The sequence below is a fragment of the Gracilinanus agilis genome, chromosome 2 (genome assembly GCF_016433145.1).
Source record: "Gracilinanus agilis isolate LMUSP501 chromosome 2, AgileGrace, whole genome shotgun sequence".
Classification (NCBI taxonomy): Eukaryota; Metazoa; Chordata; class Mammalia; order Didelphimorphia; family Didelphidae; genus Gracilinanus; species Gracilinanus agilis.
This window is the reverse complement of record NC_058131.1, coordinates 436,669,751-436,688,282: the sequence shown is the minus strand read 5'-3', so window position 1 is coordinate 436,688,282 and position 18,532 is coordinate 436,669,751. Positions and strand designations below refer to the sequence as shown.

The 18,532-nt window shown below is 35.2% G+C and overlaps 1 protein-coding gene across 2 annotated transcripts in view; it reads left to right on the top strand.

The window, feature by feature from the left end:
* Nucleotides 1-18,532, top strand: part of PACS2 (phosphofurin acidic cluster sorting protein 2) — a 373,380-nt gene that overhangs the window by 257,211 nt on the left and 97,637 nt on the right. The window contains exon 12 of one of the 2 annotated variants that reach the window (XM_044664723.1): nt 14,544-14,662. In XM_044664723.1, the coding sequence (XP_044520658.1) occupies nt 14,544-14,662 (119 nt within the window). Of the gene's footprint in view, nt 1-14,525; nt 14,663-18,532 lie in introns of both variants that reach the window. The other variant, XM_044664722.1, reaches the window with a different exon arrangement.

Sequence of the window (18,532 nt, the reverse complement as noted above, 5' to 3'; positions counted from 1 at the left end):
CGAGCAAATTAAAAATCCCAAGATTAAAACTAAATTAGAAATGCTAAAAATCAAGGGAGAAATTAATAAAATCGAAAGTAAAAGAACTATTGCATTAATAAATAAGACTAGAAGCTGGTATTTTGAAAAAACAGATAAAATAGACAAAGTACTGGTCAATCTAATGAAAAAAGGAAAGAAGAAAACCAAATTGACAGTATCAAAGATGAAAAGGGAGACCTCACCTCTAATGAAGGGGAAATTAAGGCAATCATTAAAAACTATTTTGCCCAATTATATGGCAATAAATATAACAATTTAGGAGATATGGATGAATATTTACAAAAATATAAATTGCCTAGATTAACAGCAGAAGAAATAGAATACCTAAATAATCCCATATCAGAAAAAGAAATTGAACAAGCCATCAAAGAACTCCCTAAGAAAAAATCACCAGGGCCTGATGGATTCACAAGTGAATTCTATAAGACATTCAGAGGACAACTAATCCCAATACTATACAAATTATTTGATATGAAAAGCAATGAAGGAGTCCTACCAAATTCCTTTTATGACACAAATGTGGTACTGATTCCAAAGCCAGTTAGATCAAAAACAGAGAAAGAAAACTACAGATCAATCTCCCTAATGAACATAGATGCAAAAATCTTGAATAGAATTACTAGCAAAGAGACTCCAGCAAGTAATCAAGAGGATCATCCACCATGATCAGGTGGGATTTATACCAGGAATGCAAGGATGGTTCAACATTAGGAAAACCATCCACATAATTGACCATATCAACAATCTAACAAACAAAAATCACATGATTATCTCAATAGATGCTGAAAAAGCCTTTGACAAAATACAACATCCATTCCTATTGAAAACACTGGAAAGTATAGGAATAGAAGGACCTTTCCTAAAAATAATAAACAGTATATACCTAAAACCATCAACAAACATCATATGCAATGGGGATAAATTAGAAGCCTTCCCAATAAGATCAGGAGTAAAACAAGGATGCCCATTATCACCTCTATTATTCAACATAGTACTAGAAACACTAGCAGTAGCAATTAGAGAAGAAAAAGAAATTGAAAGTATCAAAATAGGCAATGATGAGACTAAGCTACCACTCTTTGCAAATGATATGATGGTCTACTTAAAAAATCCTAGAGAATCAACTAAGAAGCTTGTAGAAATAATCAACAACTTTAGCAAAGTTGCAGGATACAAAATAAATGCACATAAATCATCAGTATTTCTATATATTTCCAACACATCACAGCAGCAAGAGGTAGAAAGAGAAACACCATTTAAAATCACCCTAGACAATATAAAATACTTAGGAATCTATCTACCAAAACAAACACAGCAATTATACGAAAACAACTACAAAACACTTTCCAAACAAATAAAACTAGATCTAAACAATTGGAAAAACATTGGTTGCTCATGGGTAGGACGAGCTAATATAATAAAAATGACCGTTCTACCCAAATTAATTTACTTATTTAGCGCCATACCTATCAAACTACCAAGAAACTTCTTTACTGAATTTGAAAAAACTATAACAAATTTCATTTGGAATTACAAAAGGTCAAGAATGTCAAGGGAAATAATGAAAAACAATGTGAAGGAAGGGGGCCTAGCAGTACCAGATATTAAACTATACTATAAAGCAGCAGTCATAAAAACAATATAATACTGGCTAAGAGACAGAAGGGAGGATCAGTGGAATAGACTTGGGGTAAATGACATCAGCAAGACAGTGTATGATAAACCCAAAGAGCCCACTTTTGGGACATGAATCCACTATTTGACAAAAACTGCTGGGAAATTTGGAAAACAGTATGGGAGAGATTAGCTTTAGATCAACATCTCACACCCTACACCAAGATAAATTCATAATGGGTGACTGACTTGAATATAAAGAGGGAAACTATAAATAAATTAAGTGAACACAGAATAGTATACTTGTCAGATCTCTGGGAAAAGAAAGATTTTAAAACCAAACAAGAGTTAGAGAAAATTACAAAATGTAAATTAAATGGTTTTGATTATATTGAAGTAAAAAGCTTTTGTACAAACAAAAACAATGCAGCCAAAATCAGAAGGGAAACAACAAATTGTGAAAAAATCTTTATAACGAAAAACTCTGACAGGGGTCTAATTACTCAAATATACAAGGAGTTAAACCAATTGTATAAAAAATCAAACCATTCCCCAATTGATAAATGGGCAAGAGACATGAATAGGCAATTTTCAGGTAAAGAAATCAAAAGTATCAATAAGCACATGAGAAAGTGTTCTAAATCTCATATAATTAGAGAAATGCAAATCAAAACAATTCTGAGGTATCACCTCACACCTAGCAGATTGGCTAAAATGAATGAAGGGGAGAGTAATGAATGCTCGAGGGGATGTGGCAAAATTGGGATATTAATGCATTGCTGGTGGAGTTGTGAACTGATCCAGCCATTCTGGCTGGTAATTTGGAACTATGCTCAAAGGGCTATAAAAGAAGGCCTGCCCTTTGATCCAGCCATACCATTGTTGGGTTTGTACCCCAAGGAGATCATAGATAAACAGACTGTGATTAATATCCTAATAACATTTGGTAACATAGTACATATCATGCACATAATATTTAATATATATCTGTTATAATAATATTGATGTGTTTCCCAAACAATAAATATTTTTTTCATTTATTTATTTGCCAGTGTTTGGCATGATTCATGTTCTTTCCCTCCCCTTCTCCCTCCCCCTCCCATAGCCAACAAGCAATTCAACTGGGTTTAAAATGTATCATTGATCAAGACCTATTTCCGTATTAATAATATTTGCAATAGAGTGATCATTTAGAGTCTACATCCCAGATCATGTCCCCATCGAACTATGTGATCAAGAAAATTTTTTTCTTATGTGTTTCTACTTCCACAGTCCTTTCTCTGTATATGGATAGTGTTCTTTCTCATAAATCCCTCAGAATTATCCTGAATCATTACATTGCTGCTAATAGAGACCCATTGTGTTCGATTGTGAGACAGTGTATCAGTCTCTGTGTACAATGTTCTCCTGGTTCTGTTCCTTTTGTTCCATCACTTCCTGGAGGTCTTTACAGTTCACATGTGTTATAGAGAAAGAAGTAAATCTTTGAAGCTTTTGGTTGAAAGGTGGGATAAAGGTGATGAGGTGGTATAGAGGAAGAAGGAAGGGGGTGGCTGAATGTAGGGAAGGAATGAATGAGGTGGTATATTGGAAGGTAAGGGAATAGATGGGGATATTCAGGAGAGGCAGCTTAAAACAGGCTAGACACAGGAGGCTAGAGACAGAGGATATTGGGGCAGATAGGCTGAACCCTTCAAGGTGAGGAAAGATATTTCTATAGATACAAAGGAGTTGGGCCAGTCAGAAATGTTTAAATATGCTTTGAGGGCTTCTCTTGTTCGTTTCTAAAGCCCCTTGTGGGAGGAGTTGAAGGGCTCCTCCCTGTCAGTGAAACTGATGGCAGGAGGAAGTCTCGAGTAAGACTTCCTACCAAGATGGATGCCCACATTACCCTCAAGAAATAAAAGAAAATAACTCCTTCCCTCTTCAGCCCTTGCCTTAATCTTCGACACAATGATTCACCAGAGGGTTTGAGTAGGTAACAAAGGGGAATTTATTAATACCAGGGTTAATCAGAAGGAGATAGGGGTTTAGGGTTTTGTAACAGCCACTAGGGAGAAAGCTGAAGATGGGGGAAGGGTCACAGGAGAGGGATAGACTGAGAGAGAGCCTGCTCTCCCAGTCAAGAAGATTTGGCTGCCTTAAAGTAAAATATTTACTAGATCAATAAAATAAGGGATAGCTTGATTTAAGGATGTCCTACTTGCCTATAGAAAACTAAGCCCACAAAATCTAGTCACCAAAACCAAAACCGCCCTTCCTCCAAGAGCCCAAAGAGAAATTCAGGAAAGATAACAGTGGTATAATATGGAGAGGTAAGGGAGAGGTCCAGAAAAATCAGTTAGGTTCAAATTGTCCAGAGACAAAAGCACAGGCCAAACCAAGCCAAAGCCAAAAGCAGAGCCTCAGTTGGAACTTCAGCTCTTTTCAAGCCTCAGACTCCAACTGACTTTCTGTGAAGGTTCTAAGACTTAACTGCCAGAGCTCTTTACAGTTGACTCTTGCAAGAGCAAAAGCCTCTGTTGCATCCTTGCATTACACATGGAATTCCTCCAGTTCATTATTCCTTTTAGCACAATAGTATTCCATCACCAACAGATACCACAATTTGTTCAGCCATTCCCCAATCGAAGGGCATCCCCTCATTTTCCAATTTTTTGCCACCACAAAGAGCATGGCTATATATATTTTTGGACATGTATTTTTCCATATTATCTCTTTGGGGTACAGACCCAACAGCAAACACTAAATCTTCTTTGTTTTGACCAATTCCAGATAGTTTTGATGACTTCTGCTTTATAATATAATTTGAAATCTGAAAGTATCCTTTTTCCTTAATCTATTTATTTGTTTGTTTTGTTTTGTTTATTTGTTTATTTGTTCCTTTCTACCTCTTTTAATAATTTCCTTTACTCTTCTAGATCTTTTGTTTTTCCAGCTGAATTGTCTTGGTATTTTATCGAGTTCTGAACATTTTCACTTAGATTCACATACCATTAAAAAGTTTTATAGTGGTAGAATTTTTTATGTTATCATGATCTATATAGTAACATGGACTATTCCTCCAGATATGTAAGTTCTTTATTTCTTTAAGGAATAATTTATTATTGAATTTATACAGTTCTTATGTGTGGTTTGGTAGACTTATTCTCAGAAACTTCATGCATTTTATAGTTATTTGAAATGGATTTTTTTCTTTTTTATTGCCTCTTCAATTTTTTTGTCATCATATAGGAATGCATTTGATTTTTGAGGATTTATTTTGTGGCCTTCAACTTTCTTGAAACTGTGAATTGTCTCAATTAGTATCTTGGCTGATTCCCTAGGATTTTCTAGTAAATCGTCATATTGTTAGCAAAAAGAGATAGTTTCATCTTCTCTTCCCTTGCCTTTATTCATTTAATTTCTTTCTCTTGTCTTACTGCTAGTACCATCATTTCGATAATTATATTAAATAATACTGGGGAGAGTAGGTATCCTTACTTTACTTCCATATTTGCTGGGAAACATTCTATTGTCCCTTCATTGCATTGTTCACTTTTGGTTTTAGACAGACTTTGTAATGTTGAAAAATGATTTCTTCATGGTTATAATTTCTAAGGCTTTTTAGCATAAGTGAGTGTTGTAATTTACCAAAGACTTTTTCCTCATCTGTTGAGAGTATCATATGGTCTTGGGTATAGTATTTTCAAGTGGATTTTAGAATAATTAATTATGTTAGTTGTCTGACACAACCTTGCATCTGTTATAATTCCAACTTGGTCATAATGAATGATTTCTTAGATAAATCACTATGTTTGCCAAGATTTTATTAAAAAATTTAAAATCAATATGTATTGGCATTATTGGTCTATAGTTCTCTTGGGTTTTTTCCTTTCCCTGGTTTAACTATGAGAACAATATTTGTTTCTTTTTTTTTCATTATTTAGAATATTTTTCCATGGTTACATGATTCAAGATTCCTCCCCACCCACCATCCCTCCTCCCTATCAGAGCTGACAAGCAGTTCCACTGGGATATACATGTATCATTGTTCAAAACCTATTTCCATGTTATTCATATTTGCAGTAGAGTGATCTTTTAACAATGAAACCCTAATCATATCCCTATCAAACTACATGTTTGATCATATATTTTTCTTCTGCATTTCTGTTCCCACAGTTCTTTCTCTGGATGTGGATAGCGTTCTTTCTCATAAATTCCTCTGGATTGTCCTGGGTCATTGCATTGCAGCTAGTAGAAAAATCTATTACATACGTTTGTGCCATAATGTTTCTTTTTCGCCACTACAATAAAATATAAAAATAAAAATATATATTTTTGTACAAGTCTTTTTACTTATTATCTCTTTGGGGGTACAAACCAGCAGTGCTATGGCTGGGTCAAAGGGCAAGCATTCTTTTAAAGCCCTTTGTGCATAGTTCCAAATTGCCCTCCAGAATGGTTGGATCAATTCACCACTCCACCAACAGTGTATTAGTGACCCAATTTCGCCACATCCCCTCCAATATTTATTACTTTCCTTTGCTGCCATATTGGCCAGTCTGCTAGGTATACGGTACCACCTCAGAGTTATTTTAATTTGCATTTCTCTAATCAAGAGGGATTTAGAACACTTTTCATGTGCTTTTATTGATAGTTTTGATTTCTTTATCTGAAAACTTCCTGTTCATGTCCCTTGACCATTTGATGATTGGGGAATAGCTTGATTTTTGGTAAATTTGACTTACGTCCTTATATATTTGGGAAATTAAACCTTTGTCAGAGAGTTCAAAGATCAAAGATCCATGCTCCAAGGTCCAAGCTCCAACACTAAAGACCTCCAGGACCCACGACCTCCCGCCAGATCACTGTGAGGGCTATTTATATTCTCAAGCCAACCAACTTTCCCCTCTCCTAACCTCCTCTGTGAACATTCCAAGCTCTCCAACTTTCTTCCCCTGTCAATCAAGGTGAGACAAACCAACTCTCAGAGCTTGAATATAACGTTAATCACATTCACATTCAGCTTTTCCCCTCCATAGTATGATCCCCTTTAGCTCCTGCTCCATTCCCTTTTACTCTGTTCCCCCTCACTAGTATTTTGCTTTTTGTCAACCCTCCACTTCCTTGTCCCTCCAATTACTACCCCCCTTCCCTTGTCTTGTTCTCCTTCTGCTTCTCTGTAGGGTGATAGAATTCTATACCCCACTGAGTATACCTGTTTTTCCCTCTCTGATACAGTTGCAATAAGAGTAAAGTTTAAGCATTGCTCATCACCACCCTTATCCTACCCTCTATATAATGATTTTTCACACCTCTTTATGTTATGTAATTTACCCTATTCTTTCTCTCCTTTTCCTTTTCTCTCAGCCCTTGATTTATTTTTTACATATCATTCATATGCATTCATATCATATCATACATACATCCTTTGATATAATCACATTTACATATACATTATATCATCATAATTAGCTTATTTCTTCACCCCTTTTCTGAATAAATTCCTTCTATCTTCTCTACAACTAAGAGTAATTTTTGAAAATTATAGAAATCCTCTTTCCATGTAGGTATATAAACATTTTGATCTTAATGAGTTCCTTAAATTTTTTCTTTCTTATTTACCTTTTTGGGCTTCTCTTGTGTATCATGATTAGACTTAAGATTTTTTTCTTTAGATCTGACTTATTCCTCTGGAATGCTTGGGAATCTTCTATCTTGTATGACCATTAAATTTTTTGCCTTCCTGAATATTATATTCCATGCCTTTGATCCTTTAGTGTAGAAGCCACTAGACCTAGTGTAATCCTGATTGTAGCTCCATGGTATTTGAATGCTTTGTTTCTGGCTGTTTGAAGTATTTTTTTTATTTGGTAGCTCTTGAATTTAGATTCCTGGAAATTGTCATCTGAGGATTTCTTTCTGGAGGTGATCTGTGCATTCTTTCAATTTCAATTTCTAGTTCAAGGACCTTTGGGCAGTTATCTTTGCTAATTTCTTATAATATGATATCCAAGGTTTTTTCTTCATAATGGTTTTCATCTGGTATAGTAATTCTCAAATGTCTCTGCTAGATCTATTTTCTAGGTCATTTGTTTTTTCAATAAATTATTTCAATTTCCAGTTCAATCTTTGGGCAGTAATCTTTGGTAATTTCTTATAATATGATATCCAAGGGTTTTTCTTTATAATGGTTTTCATCTAGTACAATAATTCTCAAATGTCTCTGCTTCTATTTTATAGGTCATTTGTTTTTTCAATAAATTATTTCATGTTTTCCTCTATTTTTTCATTCCTTTGATTCTGCTTTATTGTTTCTTGATTTCTCATTAAATCATTCGTTTCTAGATGGTCAATTCTGATTTTTATGGCCTGATTTTCCTCTGTCAGTTTTTGGTTCTTTTTTTTCAGCTGGCCCATTTCTTTTTGCATTATTTTCCTAGATAAACTGCTGAGACTAAACAGAGAGAGGGCATGAGCTTCGTGCACTGGCTTTTTCAGCTCCCTCTAAACCTGTCCCCTGATTTCTTCAATTGGCCCAAGGTTTCAACCCCTATACATCACATTCCCTGGCCTCCATGATTTCCACACCACCACTCTGGGAGACCCAGACCCATGAGTCTGTGACTCCTATGTCCATCCACTGTGGTGAGTCTTCCAGGACTGGACCAAATTGAAGGTCCCCCAGATATTTAATTCACACAATAACCATTATAAGATCCCCATCTTCCTTCAAAAACTATATCTCTTCTCTCATAGGAGCATTCTTTGGTGGTAACCCCTTTTTCAGTCTTTCCCTTTGCCTTCTTATCCATTCTCCTGGGACTAACTTCTTGAATAACTGAAAAGTTATTTTCCCTTCATTGTTAGCCTTTGACTTGAGACACATATTCCCCTTTATCTTTTTACTTCCTTTCCCCCATTATATACCTCCCTCCATTTTGTAATTTAGTCCTACAAAAAAAAATACATTGATTCTTCTGTTGATGTTTTACAAGGTTTCTGTCTATGATTTTTAGACCTTTTTCTCTACCATCACTTCTGTTTGACTTTTGCTCTTATCCTTCTCTCCTCATTACATTTAGAAAGAAATCTCTTAATGATTTCTTTATTGTTATTTTACTCTTGTTTTTCTTGGTTATTGCATTTGTTCACCCTTTTTGTATTTCTATTGTATGAGGTTTTTGAGAAACAAATCATTTTCTTCCTCCAGAAATCTTTTGTTATTTTTGGCTTTTTTCCCTCATATTTTCTCTCGTTTATCACTTTCCAACTCTCTCTCCCCTTTGATGGCCTTTTCCTTGAAGTGAATTGCAGTTTACAATTGATATAGAAGAGAGATGGGAGAAATAAATATGTACCTAACATATAGATTTAAAAAAAAATGTCTCAGCCTTCTCTCATGCTAGGTAATTCATAGTTTACCAACCTAAATCTCTACTCTAAGCAACTTTTAAAGGGATAGAACTGGATCCAGCTGAATGCTGGACTTTTTTGTTAAGGCTTTGTGGAGTCTAACATAGTCCCATAATAGATTCTGATGCCCCAATTTCCTCTGTTACTTGGTTCTTTAGCCATGCGTTGTTGTAATACGAAGCACTATTATTTTCTACTTTCATATCCAAACAAATTTCTTCTCTGTGGATCTCTGCAACTAGGGAATTGGAGGGGGAGGATGAAGAGTAGAACTCTTTTGTAAACTCATTGGTCATCTTTTATAGCCTAATGGTGGTGGGTGATAGATGGTAGGGGTGAGAATTGATTATCAATATAAAAAATAAGATTACTTTATCAGATTTTACATTGTTTGCTTCCTTGATGTTCTAGTCTGTGGAGACATCTGTAATTAAATAATCTGTGGTACATAATTCCAATTTCAGAGCATTTTGAGAAGTTGTGAGAATTAGAAAAGTTACTTAGTTCTGCATCTTTTTTTGTTGCCTGACCAGGAAGCCCTTTCTTTCTAGATCTGGACAGTCATTTTGATTTTATTGAAATTTAGTGCCTAGTATCCTTTAAAAGGGAAACTTATATGAGAGACAGACAGACATACAGACATTTATTTTCTGGTAGTCCAGTAGTTCTTAACTATTTCTCTTTGACTTGTTTGACCATATTTTTCTCTCCATTTCTTCTTAGTATTCATGTAGTCCTTGTAGAAAATTCATTTTCCCCTTTGAGTCAATACTTACAGTTGTTATAGAGTTAATTTCTATTTTGGAGTAGCTTTTTAGATTTGCAGTAATTTTTTATACTTATCAATACCTTTGGTTTACTCAGTTCTCCAGCTTTAGTTACATTGGGTTTGTATGAGGGTTGACTCTGCTTTGTCTCATCATTCATTCCCTGAGGTCTTTTACTGACTTCCACTTCCCAGGGTTAGACCTTCTGTGGATCTCTACTGTTCAGAGTACTATATCTTCTGTGACATTTTAGGGCATTTTGTGACCTCTCTAGGACAACTAGACTTTTCTGGTCTAAGCACTAAGTGGCACTGAGCCACTAGCCTGAATGACCAATCTGGCTACTGCCACTCCCCAGAGTTTCAGTAGTCCCCATCCTGGATCCAGGTCTTTCTTGGGGTCCTCTCTGCTTCTGCTGCTTTCAGACATAGAGCCTTGCAGACCACATATCTTTCTGATAAACTTAACTCTTGCCTATACTAGCAACCTCCTTTCCTATTACCCACATATTTCTTGCTGACTTTTTGTGTAGTTCTAGAATGAAAGAAATCAGTTACTCTCATTTTCATTGGATTTCTTGATCACTATTTGGTCTGGTATAAATTTCAGGTGCTGCTGAAGTAGATATGCAGGAGGTCTTTTGCTTCGTATTCTGTCAGCCATCTTGACCAGAACTCCTTCAATGATTTTGCATATACCATATATAGAGGCTCATCAGTCCTATGTGCCAATTTTTTTACTATGTGATAATGTCAAGGTCAGGTGGCAAATTCATTAAGGACAACTAGGTGTTTTCTTACTATCTCCTTATTGGGTAATCGACTCCTTACACATTTTATTTTGATAATTTCCAAAGTGGAGGTTATTCTTTGTTTAAAATTAAATAAGATAGCTGAACAGCTAGTTCCAGCTTCTCTCAGTTTTCATATATCGTAGCCGCATCTATACAAGCACAAGTCTTCTCTATCTTGTAATCCTCTTTTTTCTCCCAGTATACCTCAAAACAAAACAAAACAAACAAACAAACAAACAAAAAAACACCCACTCAACTTCTTTTTGCTAAGCTTGTTCTAAGCTTCAGTTTCCCTAACACTATTTTTATAGAACTTTTTCTTACTTGGCCTGCCTTCCATCTACTTTTTATTTCTTTTTAAAAATCTAAATTGATTGGGTGAATTTCTTGGGTGTCTAAACCAATTTCTTTACGCAAATTTCATTTTTCACCCTCATTACAATTATTTCCTTTGAATCTTCAAATTTTTATTCTTTAATATATTTCATATCCCTTGGATTGACTTCCCCTGTAGCCTTTTACTTCGATCCTATCCAACTTTCCTCTAAACTCTTTTTAATCTGCTTTCCCAAAATATAATGTTAACGTCAGATTGTGCCCAGATTTCTTCTCATGTACTACTTTTTCAGAGCAAAGCTCTCCAATAGATGGTTCTGTAATTGAAGTCATATAAATATATATATATATATGTACATATATATATGCATATATATGATGGACAAATCTTCTTCCTAGTGTCTGCGGGCATCTCTTAACATTTTCATAAGCTGCCCTTTCCTAGAAAATGACTCACTGTGATATCTTGACGTTCCCAGTTAGAATTCAAACAGATATATTCTCTAGATCTTTGTCTAGGAGATGTGACATGAGTATTGGAATGCTTTCTCTTGTTCTTGCTATCTTGACTGCTCTGATTTCTCTGTCCTCTTAAGAGACTCAGAGAAGTTATTTGAATATCCACTAAGGCTGAGGGGTAAATTCATGTTTCAAAGAGCTGACAGATTTTTCCATCTCTCTCATTGTTTCTCATCTTTTTCTTCTGTTTCCTTCTTAACACTCTTTGAGATTTGACTGGACACATTCTCCTGTCACATCAGAAGAACTCCTCCAAAAATCACCCACAGCTTTTACCCAATAAAGTTCCATGAGCATGGGACAAATCTTTGCCCTCTCTCTTTGCTTGAAGTGGAAAGTCATTTTTATCACTCTTTTTCCTGTGCCAAATATAATGCATGGCTGTCTAGCCATTCTAACTTCAGTTATTAGAGTAATTTAAATGTTTGGTACCTAACACAAGTAAAATGTTGTGAAGGAAGATTTATTCTGCTCATAAGGATGTAATTGTCAATCCCAGGGCAAGAATAAGATTAAAGATGGCTCTTGTCAGTTAAACTTTTTCCCCTCAGAGACAAAACTCTGAGTTGAGAATCTTGAAGATAATATAGATTGCTACTTTGGTATTGAACCTGTTACACAACTGTGTATCACAGTCACTTTTAAAAAAAAACAACTCATCTCATGTCTTAATGTCAATTCTAAGATAGAAGAGTGGCAAGGACTAAGCAATCAAGGCTAAGTGACTTGCCCAGGGTCATAGAGAAATGAACCCAGGTCCACCTTACTTCAGTCCTCATGTTACTACCCAGCTATCCTTCCAATCGTGTTTTAAATTTTTCTAGGATTTTCCTACTTATTCCATCTATTAAACAGAGCAATTCTCCTACAAAACAAGTGTTTTGTTTTCTAAGTGTCGTAAAACATCCTCCATGAAAATCTTTTAGGCTTCCTTAATGGATACTTTGTGTATGCTGATGGAAATGCCAGGGGTTGTGTTTTGCATGAAACAAAGAAAATGATTCTCTAGCTGCCTTCATGGCTACTGTATATAAACATCCCCTAATTCCTAGGTGTCTTGTACTCCTACCTTCTCCATAGCCTATCTACATCACAAGGTCTAATCAAACCCAGGTAATGTATGCAATTCTGGTTATGGTCTACCAAAGAAGTGCATTCCAGTCTTGGAATAGAGTAATCACAAAAGTACAGAGAAGAAAGTAGGCACTTTGCATCTGTTTCTCTGCCTAGTTTCACCTCCAGGGAATATGATGACCTTCCCACCATTTATAATCTTATCATCATGTTGGCTAAGTCAAGTCTTGCCTGGCACCATCTTCCTTAGCTTCCTCTCTCCTCTAACTGGAGGACAAAATGTTGGAGCACTACATATCTTTAAATGCCTTACTTTATAGAAACTGGACTTTCAGCTTACTCTGCTTTGCCTCTGCTATTCTGCCTTGTTTCTGCCAATGTTCTCCATGAAACAAGATGCTCATTGAGTGCTGATACCCCCTGGTTTCCCCTGCCTTTTGACCTCCATTTTTCTGCCTCCTGTTGTGTATTTATATTATGACCTCTAGAACAGGGGCTGTCTTTTCTTTTTAATTGTATAGCATAGTGCCTAGCAGATATATAATTATAATTATAAATATAAATATATTAATTAATAAACATTTATTGGTTTGGTCTGGTTTGGAAAAAGAAGGCAAGGAACCCATAGGTGTTCAATAGATGGCCTGGGATCATGTCCGTGGCTGGCATGGAGACATCAAATGGGGAAATAGTAAATTGAAATAAGACTAGAAGATAGGTTAAAGCTAGATTAGATTATGGAGGATGACAAATTATAGTTAAAATGTTATTTTGTTTAAGTTTCAAAATGGAAATACATTCTCATTTGAAAGCTATGTAATATACTGACTACATTGCTAGACTCAGAGCTGACAAGAACTCTCAGTTCTGGAACTTCTTGTTTGATCCTGGGCAAATCACTTGATCTTCATTGCTCTTAGCAGTTTCTCAAAACTTTAAAAGAATATGCTGACTTGCACTGATAGGAATTTACACATCTGGGAGTTTCTCATATAGATTGATTAATTAATAGTCCCTATTCCAATGTTTAAGTCAATGATTATATACAAAGATGAAGAAACCAAAGTTCCTGCCCTCAAGAAACTTATAAAGAGAATCACAAAACAATGGGAAAGGGAAATTTCCTATAGTTGTGGGAGAATCAGGAAATTGTGTCAATAGAAGTGAGCAAAGTAGTTTCTCACGTGGTTTTGGAAAGAGAGAAAGAAAGGAGGAAGAGATAGAAGAAAAAGTCAGAGGTAAAGAATTTACAAATACGAGAAAACAAGACAGTCTCTACTGTCGGTGAAGTTTCATGCTAATAGAAGACAACATAAAGAGAGACAAGGTAACAAGTAAAAATATAGTTCAATCCAGAGAACAAGTTGAACTGGAAGTATCTTTGTGACTTTCTTTAGATCTATAAATGTTTTATTTAACTTTAAAGGGAAATCTTAGTTACTTTCACAAAGAAGCAACCTAAACAGGGATAACTGATAAATTTATGAAATCTCCAGAGGAGAGTATTTCTGTTAAAACCTAATTTGAAGAGGAACACTGGCATTGTTTCAAGATGACTTGTTCACCTTTCTTTCTATTGGCTTCTTTTAAATGTTTGGGAATTGATACATCAACATATTCTTCAATGCATATAATACAGGTTGTCACATTGCCCCTCTGCCTGCTGCACAGATATGTATCCTGATCACTTTTTTGAATTAATTTTTTCAGATTTTCCTAACTATTTCCTGTATTTGATGAGCTAATTCTCCTACCAAACTAGGTGTTTATGTAATTTTAATTCCATAAAGCATCAGTATTTAAATTATAGAATATGTAAAAGGATAACTTTTAAATTAGTGTAAGCCTGTCTAACCAAAGTACCTGTTCATTTGGTTATGGGCTAGTTGGTTAAAAGACAAGAGAGACAAAGACACTAGTATACCTTTGTGAATAAAGAGACTTTATTAATGATATTCAAGAATGATTTTTCCTTATGCCAGAATCTGCTTCCTCAAGAGACTAATCAACAAGAAGACAGCCAGGAAACTGAGATTTCTACACTGGATGTGTTCATAGAGAAGCTTCCACCAAGTGGGAAGATTACCAAGACAGAGTCTTTGATTATTCCTTCTACCAGGTAACATCTCTAATTAACATTCATGACAATGCTTATTCCTGATAAGGTTACCCCATAATCATATATGTACAGTGATACAAAAAAAACTTGACATTGAAACTTTTACCTAAAATTCACAATGATTATATATAATATTAATTTGTATCATTTTATTTCAGTGAGTTGCTGTTTGCTGCATTTTGTGTTGCATATTTAAGATATTTTTTATCATTTTTGGGACTAAAGGACAACACATTCGGCCTCCTTTAGAGGCAAGTTTCCATGCTCTTTATGATGGTACTAATAATAATGATTTATAGTATCTAATTGAGGAAGTTTTTATAGCTTGAGAAGAAGAAAAAATTTTGAAGTAGGGGAAAAGAAGGCACCATAGAAAGAGAGTAAAAAATAAATAAGGAAGAGGCAAGGAGCATTTAAAAGTATATCATTGACATAAGAAACACTCCAGGGTTTAGACAGTGTTAATGGAGTAGAGCATGTTTGTATTCTATGATATTAACCTATGAAAGTGAAATGAAACAAACCCTACTTGCAGATGGTTAATGGGAAAAACACATCTAATAATCATAACCGTGAATGTGAGTAGGATTGAACTCATAAAAGAGAAGACAGAATGAATTAGAAAATAAAGTGATTTTTGTATTTTTGTATGCAAAAAGCTCTTCAATAGGCACATATTTTTATAGTTAAAAATGAAGGCGGAGCAGCTGGGTAGCTCAGTGGATTGAGAGCCAGACCTAGAGATGGGAAGTACTGGGTTCAGATATGGCCTCAGACACTTGCCAGATGTGTGACCCTGGGCAAGTCACTTAAGCCCCGTTGCCTAGCCCATACTATTCTTCTGTCTTGGAACCAATACATAGTATTGATTCTAAGGCAGAAGGTAAGGGTTTAAAAAAAAAGGGGTTGGAATAGAATTGATTCTACCTCAGCTGATTAAAAAAAAGTTAGGAATTCCTACTTTCAAGCAAGTCAAACATACAATTAAGAGAGATGAAAAAGAAAATTGTATTATGCTTAAAGATATATAGAAAAGAAATGGTCAATATTAAATCTATGTGTACTAATTTCTATATATCTAAATACTTTAAAAATGTTAGCTGAATTAAAGCATGAAATAGATTCTAAGACAAACAGTTGCCTTTTTTAGATTTAGTTAAAACACATACTATTAAATAAGAAAGAAATTAAGCATCTAACTTGAAGTAAATCTGAATCTGTATTAAAAAGCTTGATATGAGCTTGATTATGAATTTAACTCTAAGTAATATAGCTCTTTTTCTTTTTAAACCCTTACCTTCTTTCTTAGAATAAATACTATATATTAGAAGTGTCTGAGATCCAATTTTAACCCAGAGCCTCCCTGTCTCTAAGCTTGGCTCTCTATCCACTGAGACACCTAGATTCCTTCAATGTACCTATTTTTAATTTTTTTAACCAGTTGTACATAGTAACAAATTTCATACAAGTCTTTCTAAATTATGTGATTGAACTTATCTTCCTCTCTCTCTTCCCTTCTCCTACCTGGTGTAGGCAGGCAATTTGATCTTAATTATATGTGTGTCATGCAAACATATTTCATATTATTCATTTTTGTGAGTAATCTTATAAAACAAAAATCCCAAAACATACATTTAAATGAACAATTGAAAAATCACATAATAGAACAATTTTTAAATTGCATATTATTAACCTTTATTACATTATAAAAATGATATTTTAGAGCAGGAAAGCTAACAAATGCAGCCATCAATTTTAAACAAATCCTTGACTGAATATAATACAATAAATAATTTATTTATAAAGTAAATATGCAGAAATGATATGGGCTTAAAGATTAGATAATTATCTTAAAGAATTAGCATGTCGAAGAATAAATCAGAAACAAATAATTATTTAAATGTGTGAGGATTATTGGAGGTGGAGTCAAGATGGTGGCTTAGAAGCAACAAAAGTGATTCTTCTATGAAAACCTTCCACACCAATCAAAAACAAAGTGCTTCCAGGGAGACAGAAAACTAAACACTAAAAACTAAAAAATAAAATAAAATAGAGCCAGGGAACCATCCTGCTCAATTCAACTTAAAGGGTAGACAGAGAAGGTTGAATTCTTGGGTTTAAAGAAAAGAAAGAAAAAAGGTCCCCTCCTCCACCTACTCTGCTGAGACCCAGAGTTAGAATCCAAATGACGAGGATACCAGGATGAAGACTGCAACTGAGACAGAGTACCTTGGTACCACCACAGGAAACTCATGGCTCTGACCTAGCAATTGGCAGGGAGGCAGCTGGCAGAAAGGAGGAGAGGAGGAAGAGGATAACTACCTTCAGCCTCCTCACAGTCACTTTCAGAGGCCAAAGGCAAGGGGGAGGAAGGGGAAGAATCTGGCCTCAGGGCACATTAATACAAAAGGTCAGCTCCATCAGCCTGATCCAGTTAATCAGAAGAGTTGAGAATAAGCCCCTTTAGGGCAGAAAAGCCCAAATTCACCAATCAGGCAAATAAACAGAGGAGCAAGAATATAGCCAATAAAGAGAGGGAAAGAAGGAAAAAATATGAGTAAACAACAGAAAAAGAAAAAAGAAATTAAAATCTACAGCTTCTATTCATGTAATGGAAAAAGAACAAATGGAACAGAGGAGGACCAGGGAACACCAAGCAAAATCTCAGGAACTCCAATGAATTGGACACAGACTTTGGAAGAACTCAAAATGCAATTGAAAAAATAATTAAGAAAGACTGAAGAAAATTGGGAAAAGAACTTAAAATGCAAAATAGGTTATCTGGAAACAGAGACATATGAATTAAAACAAGAAAATAGTCACTTACAAGCCAGAATTGACCAGCTTGAAAAACGAAGCAAAGAAAGTGAAAGAAAAAATAGACCAAAAGGAAAAGTAGGATCCAAAAGCCAGGGATGAAATTTAGTCTTTAAAAATTAGAATCGAACAACTAGAAGTAAATGACTTCATGAGGCAGTAAAAATCTATAAAACCAAATCAAAAGAATGAATAAATTAAGGAAAATATGAAATACCTCATTGATAAATACAACAGACCTGGAAATAGATCCAGGAGAGACAATTTAAGAATTATTGGGGGGCAACTGGGTAGCTCAGTGGATTCAGAGCCAGGCCTAGAGACAAGAGGTCCTAAGTTCAAATCTGGCCTCAGACATGTCCCAAGTGACCCTGGGTAAGTCACTTGACCTCCATTGCCTACCCTTACCACTCTTCTGCCTTGGAGACGATACACAGTATTGACTCTAATACGGTACGTAGGGGTTTTAAAAAATATATAATTATTGGACTACTGGAAAATTATGACAAAAGAAAATGCCTGAATATCATTCTACAGGATCTAATCCAAGAAAACTGTCCTAATATTCTTGAACAAGAAGGTAGAGATTGAAAGAATCCACAGATCACCTCCTGCATTAAATCCCCAGGTAGTAATGCCCAGGCATGTTATAGCCAAGTTCAAGACCTTCCAGACCAAGGGAAAGATAGCGTAAGTTGCTAAAAAGAAACCATTTAGATATCATGGAGCCACAGTCAGGATTACATAGGACCTGGTTGCATCCACACTGAAGGACCAGAAGGCATGAAATATCATATTCTGGAAAGCAAGGGAACTGGATCTACAATCAAGAATCAACTACCCAGCAAAATTGACTATATTCTTGCAGAGGAAAGTATGGTCATTTAATAAAATAGAAGATTTCCATGCATTCCTGAGAACCAGACTTAAACAGAAAAATTGACGCCCAAATACAGAATTCAAGAGAATTACCAAAAGGTAATTAAGAAAGGGGGCAGCTGGGTAGCTCAGTGGATTGAGAGTCAGGCCTAGAGACGGGGAGGTCCTAGGTTC